Source organism: Lathyrus oleraceus, chromosome 5, assembly GCF_024323335.1.
Source record: "Lathyrus oleraceus cultivar Zhongwan6 chromosome 5, CAAS_Psat_ZW6_1.0, whole genome shotgun sequence".
In the NCBI taxonomy this organism is placed as follows: Eukaryota; Viridiplantae; Streptophyta; class Magnoliopsida; order Fabales; family Fabaceae; genus Lathyrus; species Lathyrus oleraceus.
Window position 1 is genome coordinate 591,644,877 of NC_066583.1, and position 7,806 is coordinate 591,652,682.

The 7,806-nt window shown below is 36.5% G+C and overlaps 1 protein-coding gene across 4 annotated transcripts; it reads left to right on the forward strand.

The window, feature by feature from the left end:
• Positions 1-346: 346 nt before the first annotated feature.
• On the forward strand, positions 347-5,545 carry LOC127086777 (putative zinc finger protein CONSTANS-LIKE 11). 4 transcript variants are annotated; one of them, XR_007789633.1, is made up of 6 exons: positions 347-986; positions 2,732-2,962; positions 3,211-3,539; positions 3,645-3,727; positions 4,334-4,432; positions 5,123-5,545. XR_007789633.1 is itself a non-coding variant. In XM_051027586.1 (5 exons), exons 1-4 carry the CDS (start codon positions 378-380, stop codon positions 3,766-3,768), a joined length of 1,293 nt encoding a protein of 430 aa, XP_050883543.1. In that variant the 5' UTR covers positions 347-377; the 3' UTR covers positions 3,769-3,812; positions 5,123-5,545. The 4 variants fall into 4 exon arrangements, 2 of the variants coding, with proteins under 2 accessions (XP_050883543.1, XP_050883544.1); XR_007789632.1 differs by having other exon boundaries at positions 3,645-3,812; positions 5,123-5,188; XM_051027586.1 differs by lacking the exon at positions 4,334-4,432 and having other exon boundaries at positions 3,645-3,812.
• The last annotated feature ends 2,261 nt before the right edge of the window (positions 5,546-7,806 follow it).

Here is a 7,806-nt window from a genome sequence, read left to right on the forward strand (position 1 = left end):
AGTCCTCTAAATTCGTCCAAAAAATAAAATAAAATAAGATCCTTTAAATCTAGTTTCGTAAAATTTGCCACGAAAACAGTTTTCCCGAGTCAGAATTGCAATTTATGAATACTGATCAATGAAGCAAACACAGGTAAACCACGAATTCACAACCACTACCAGATTTTTACTTCTTCTTCTTAACCTAGCGAAACATGCTAGGTTTGACTCTTTTATCTTTATAAACCTAGCTACGAAACCGTTTCATCCTCCTTCGTATGGTGATTTTCCATTTCTCATCATTACGACATTACGGAGCTTGGATTTAACAAAGCTGAATTTCATTCAATTGATTTATCAGGTAGTAGCTTAGTTGCGTTAAGAATTTTAGTTATAGTATGGTAATATCAGTGATATTTATCAGAATAAGGTTGTTTATGGAAGCGCTATGTGAGTTTTGTGAGATTGTTAGAGCTGTGGTTTACTGCAAGCCAGATTCTGCTCGATTATGTATGCGTTGCGATGCGATTGTACACTCCGCGAATGCGCTTGCTCGCAGACATCCGAGATCGTTATTGTGTGATAGGTGTAATTTCGATTCAGCGATTGTTCGCTGTGTTGATTATAAAATGTCTCTGTGTCAACTTTGTGATTGGAATTCTACAGATGAGTGTTTTGCGTTGGGGCATAACCATGTGCTACTTACTTTCTACACTGGTTGTCCCTCTTTGGCAGAGTTGTCAAAGATTTGGCCGCATTTTGTCTATGGAAATTCATCGGCTGAGAGCAATGTTGCTAGCTCTAAGCCTTTGGATTGGCCGCCTGAAAAGAACCACGGTTGCTTTCATTTGGAGAAAGCGAAAAACAAGATGGACGGAGAAGAGCCGTCTGTCAAAGATGAACAACCTTGGATTGAGACACCACCTATAGTGTCGTCAAATTCGAACGGCACAAAATACTGCAGAGATCAAGCGTTTTTGTTTGATCTAGACTCAAATCAACAGAAGGTATTGATTTCATTCTGCTCTTTGATTTTGGTTGGCTGAGATATATGCATCATGTTAAGTTTTAAAGCTTTTTTTAGGTCTAGAATCCGAGCCGGGTGGGTGCATATAAGGCGGCAAAACCATTCCAGTGTGCCTATGTTTTCCATTCACAAGATGCGAACATGAGACCGTGCTTAAGAAAAACCATGCTCATTGCCACTTGGATGCGCATAAGTTTTAAGTTTAAAGAGAATACGCCAAGGATTGGCCTATAGTTTTTGTGTTACGTTCTGTAATTTTTCAAAATACTTATCATTCCATGTGTTTGTTTGAAAACATATTCAAAATGTTATGACCATATTAATGCTCTCATTCATTGACCAGCATGACAGATGATTGGGTCCTTAAAGCATGTGGTCACGGGTTTGACCCCTGACTAGTGCATATGGAAGAACACTGTTGTGAGAGGTCAGCCCCTTAAATGATCTCCATACTTCAAATGATGAGTCTTTAGGTCATTCACTCATTCAGTTTCGAGAAAACTAAAGATAGCAAGAGACAAGAATAGAGTTAAAAAGCATATGTATCTAATTGGTTTTTTGAAGTGACAAAAGAAACGAAACAAAATCTGTCACAGGGTAAGAGAAACTACAATAATGACAAAATTGGTAATTAGTAGTGAAATTGTGATGATTGGTTTTGTACTGATATTGATATATTTGTAAAGGGTCATAAGAGGCGGCGGTGGAAGTTCATTAAGGGGGCGGCAATGTAACATATTGCACCTGTCCGCCCGTTTACTAGAACGAGCTTCCATCATTTGATTATAGCGTTCATTTTCCATATCATTCGCTGTTTTGCAAAAACGTGGAGTGATGTGCCCCTATCCATAATGGTATGAGAGAGGGAGTCAAAGGGAGGTAGCCACATTCTCTCAAGAAACAAAGAAACAGGGAAAGTAACTACTCTCTTTTCATGCTCGTGAGAGTGGGTATTACTTCCTTGGAGCCTAAGATCTGGGCCCAAGTGACTCTAATAAATACTTCAAACCTGAGTTTGAGAGGGGATCAATCTCACTTGAAAAGACCAATATACAGAGTTTCTCACCTCACTCTGTGATCTCGCTCTAACACCACAACAACCTTAAAAACCTCTGACAGCCCTACAACATAAGGGGTTGTCCCGTATTATACTTTTAGCAAGTACAAGTTATATTTTTAATTTTGGTACATTATGGTGTGTGTTATGTATATCAGAGTTATTAATAACTGCCACTATCCCGGGATTTTCGGCCGGAGCGGCCACCCTTTGATGAATTTATGATTTCTATGTTTACTTGAATTTTCATATAATAGTACTAAGTTTGAATTTTAAGATGTGATGTTTTGAATTTGATTAAGAGTTTTTCTATGTTCTTTGACATTGGATTTTATAAATCTTTTATGAGTGTTGTGTTATTAGTTTAGTTTTACATTAAGTATATGACATGTTTTCAAGATTATTATATAGTTATTAGTACAAAAAGTTATCCTGCTACCCTCTATTCCACTTTTGGGGTCGCCGTTTCGCTCCGCTATCCGGAATTAGTAACTCTGATGTATATAGATGAGTAAAAGATTGATGAATGATCTAAGCTGAGTGTAACTATTGATAAGTGATTTACGGGTTGATGATGATATTATTAGTTTAGTAACTAAATGCTAATTGTTGTGCCGAACCAAAGCTAATATCAGTTTTTTTCTCTTCATATTTTCTTAACTCGTCAGCTTCAAGGATGCCCTGATGTCAAGGAACTAGTTTTTCATGAGGGGACTAGTCTCTGTGAAGGTTTCAATGTGGATGATGTTCAATTAGATTTTGAAAGCGCTGATGAAATATTTGGCCGCTCTCAAAGTGCCGCAAAATACAACCATGAAGATGGAGGAATGAAGTGTCTATTAATGGATAAAAACATTCAAGTCACAAAATGTACCAGTCTTACCGAGATTGCAGCAGAGGTGACAGTTTTAACACCTTTTTTAGAATTTGATTTTTATACAATGTTAATACAAAAAGTTTTACACTGTCAGCGAATCATAGCCTATCATGTTTGTTTAATAATCTAGTGGTTATAATTGAACGATGGTATAAAAAATCTTCACATTGACATATTATATGAATTAATTTAAAAAGAAATCATTCTCCTCTCTAAATGTTAACTAGTGATGTATGAAACTAATTGTCATCCATGCGATTATTTTATTAGGCTTTATCACCACTGCAACAAGATTGTGTGGCTGGCGGATCAACAAGTGTGATGCAGGGCATCAACAATAATGCAAACTCTGCACTTATGACTCCTAGCAGCAACAGTAGCATTACTATGGGATTTCCTCAGAGTCAAATTCATTCAGGAACTTCAATTGAATTACCTAATCTTAATGGTGAAAACAATGTTACTGAACTTCTAAATTGTGAGTTACCTCCGGTGTTTCATCCCGGCGAATCCCCTTGGGAACCAAATTTGGAGGGTACGTGTGCAGAAGCAAGGGAACAAGCAAAAATGAGATACCAAGAGAAAAAGAAAACTCGAACGTAAGTACTTTTAACTGTGTGTGTGTATATATAGACACTCACTTTTAATGCGGGTCCGTGTAAGAGTCCGTGCTTCCTATCATTTTTCTGGGTTCTTATGTGCAGGTTTGGTAAGCAAATAAGATATGCCTCTCGCAAAGCAAGGGCTGATACAAGAAAACGTGTGAAAGGTCGATTCGTTAAAGCAGGTGAAGCATACGATTATGATCCTCTTTTGAGCGACTACTAAATGTTATCGACAATCACAATATTTTTCTTGCAGGAAATTGACTGGTAAGCTTAGGTAGTCCATGGACATTGTGATAACATTGTTTTGTTGTCCATTCTTAGGCAACAATTTGCTTTTGTACAAAATTTAGAAAAATAGATCAAATTTTAATGCAGATATATAACTATTCTAAACTTGACTACTTAATTAGGTGGTTGGTACAGAGAAGTTAGTATTTAGAATTTTAGATGAAAATATAGATATGAAGGTAAAAGAATACAAATATACTGCATTTAGTTATATCTAGTAAGTGAAAGAAGCACTACATTTTTCTCAAATATAAGCAAAAAAAAAAGGACATATTTGATGAACCAAAATATAAGTAAAATCTAATTTATTTGACCATATTTAATGCTATTATTCGCAAAATAGCCTTCAATAGAAAAAGTTTTCTTACACAATTACGATGAAAAGAAAATGTAGTTTGGACAATGCAATTATTTTTTTTGATTACATCAAGAAAATTAAATGTGGTTAACTACTATTCTTAGTATCTGTGTAGTTAGTTCTTTTTCTTATAATTTAGACCGGAGGGAGTAACATGCATGGGAGATAGAGGAGCAGGATGAATGAACAGATTGATATTGCATCACAGTTAGTATCATTTCCGACAATAAAATGAAAGGTAGGATAAATACTTTTTTTTAATCAAATTATGTTTAAAAAAACTGTAAAAGGATTAAATCTGTTATTAAACTCGGTCGTTTCAGCCGTTATCTCGGCACGAAACAATAAAGCCAACAAAACTGCGTCAGGCTGTTCCCTTTTGCCATAGATGAGTGACTCGGTTAGAACAACCACAATAATGGGATTGGATTTGGAACGACTCCGCTCTGACGTGGCTGCTCCGACCACGTCAGCCAAATATGATATTACTCTTAATTTTTTATAACAAAGTTATTTTATTGAATTTTATTGGCATTTGCAAGTATATTTTGCTTTAGACTTATGACTTCTATTTCTAAATATGAATATTTCATGAATTTTGATTAATTAATTAATTTTAGTTTTTAACAATCATGTGTTCATTAGTATTAACTATATTAGTGTCCGCGTCACTACGTTCCGTTCCATTTTTGGAGATGGTCTAGCCGGGCTGCTATTTGAGACTGATAACATAGAATTGAATACCATTTTCTCTAGACTACCACCACACATAAACTTATTTAGAGTAATCCAAGTGATCGTAAAAAATTTAACTGAGTGGCCAAATTCTAATTTGGTTACCATTTGCCTCTGCTTTCTAACAAATAAGATAAAAATTGTTTTACTGCATAAAAAAAAGTTGGACTTACATACTCTTTCTTGCTTGCAGAAGAGACAGGAGTCAACGGCGAACCATCCTGAACTTTAACAGGTTAGAATGTGTGACTCTCTGAGTTTTTGTTTTTCTAATAAACACAGGGTATTAAGGAAGAAAAGGGGAACTGATGTTTGGCATCAAGATATTATCCAAGAACAGCAATCCTTACTTTGGATTAGCGAGCAGTGTCAGACGCGGATGGAGATACTGTTGTTCTAAACCAGTTTACACCTGCAGCAACTGTATGCATGTTCCACAACCTTTAAACTTCCTCAATCATTTCATCTATTGGACTGCATCATTTTAGGCTTAGGAGTGTTAACTGCATATTTTTGATCGGCCAAACATTGATTTATTTAAATTTTGGGTACCCAATTGTAATGGTTTTCATATTTAGAATATTTGCTATTTATTTTGGAATATTTGCTTATTTTATTTTATTGTTATTATTCTCCTTAATTTAAGGAAATAATTAGGTTGTAATATCCCTATAAATACCAGCTAATGCTGACAAATAAAGTTACAACTACTTTTACCTATTTTCTTTAATATGGTATTAGTAGCTCTAGGTTTTCAATCTAGGATTGGAAAGTAAGCGTTCTATCCGCCCGTTTCTTCATGGGCGGCAACCAAAATCAACGGAAGCAGAGCCTCGCAGGTTTGACTGTTGACGACTAAGACTCCCCTACCATTGGTGCTAGCTGCAGTGGAGGTTTGGGGAAATGGGCGCGTAACCCATGCACCGACTGTAGTGGGGGACATGGCAGTTGAGGAAATGAAGGCAACCACGACACAGTCACACCAACATTGATATCAACTTCAATACTTGTTTCAACGATCAAGAGGGTTCTTTAAACTCTTAAAATTTCCCAAAATGAATGGAGAAAACTAGAATCATTAGGCTACAACTGATACATTGGTAATGGACGGCAAAGGAAAGATTGGTTCTCTAATTGAAGCAATTGCAAAACCAGCCTTATGTGACTCACTCTACAAAAAATATGACTGTAAATTCCATGGTTATTTCCTGATTGATAGGCACTTGGAACCCAGAATAGGGAAGCCATATATGTTCTTATCGTCTGAAGCTGTTAAGGAAACACACTCTAAGCTGTTAAGGCACTTTTGATACCTTAATGAAGTTTGAGGATTTTTTTTTGGGAATGACACCACTACCAATCCTTCGAGAAACCTTTTAAGAAATAAGAAGGGAAGAAGCCTGACAAGGGATACCTCATAGCTTTGAATATGAAGGTTTTGTTCTTTCCATTGAAAAATTCAACGAGGAAAAAAAGTCAAACAAGCCCTGAATTGGAAGAAGAAAGGTGGTATACCTCATAGCTTTGAATATGAAGGTTTTGTTCTTTCCATTGAAAAATTCAACGAGGAAAAAAAGTCAAACAAGCCCTGAATTGGAAGAAGAAAGGTGGTAATGAGAGTCTTGCACACAGCTAGTAATTCTAATCAACGGTAGGTGTCATCCTCAACTCATTGTTCAATCACTTTGGAAGATATAGACAAACTGATCAAGTTCCTCGAGTCATCAACTCCTTCTTGCTCTATAACACAAAAAGATATCTGTTGGACTTTTTGCCTTAATTGCGGTCCATCCCTAGTCGCCTTAATTGCGGCACTTTGGTTTGTCTTATTGCAGTCACTAACACCTTCTTAGGATGAGATTAATCATTCCCAAAAGTATATCACTTGTGTGAATTATGAATTTATTTTTTTTACAAAGGTTTACTTTCGTCCTAACTTCACTAGGGATGTAAGCGGATTAGAAAAAACCAATTAAACAGATAATACAAACCAAACCAAATCGGAAAAAACCCGATGATTTTTGTTCAGTTCAAAAACCGAACAAAACCAATAAAAACCAAGGTAGTTTGGTTCGGTTCTCGATTTTAATTTTTAGTAATTGCCAAAACAATGAACCAAACCGGTAACTATAAATACCTACTTAATCTTTTATTTAACCCATTATTGATCCAAATTTTGTATCAGTCCAACTATTCTCCATCGTTGTTTAAAATTCCTTCCTTTGAGAAAAATATGTATGCAAAATCAATCTCCAAACATAAAAAATAGAAACCATGAGCCACCCAAGCTTGTTCTCGCCAAATTGTTGCTTTGACTTCCTGCCACCACTGTGTTGGGTCATCATGAGGAGCATCCATATTGGGTCAAGAGCAACACACAAGTGCGAGAGATACCACATATTCACCCAAAATCTTAAGGTGATATGTGTATGAGTCATTTCACTTATAAAGTGTTCAACCTCCACTTTTCTAAGCAATGTGGGACTTCCAACTCACACTTGTACACAACAATCTTCCCCTCAAGTGTGAGTCCATCCACTATGCTCCTCCTCAAACAAAATCTCTTTCATCCACGTACACTTGTACCGCCGTTGCGGGTACTTCAATGGAACACGCCGCCTGACCACCACATTGTCAGGAAAACTTTCGGTACAAGGAGCTGATCCCTTAATTGAACCATCAACTCTGATACCACAGTTGGGTCATCACGAGGAGCATTCACATTGGGTCAAGAGTAACACACAAGTGAGAGAGACACCACATATTCACCCAAAACCTTAAGGTGATAGGTGTATGAGTCAATTCACTTATAAAGTGGCCAACCTCCACTTTCTAAGCAATGTGGGACTTCCAACTCACACTTGTACACAACACACT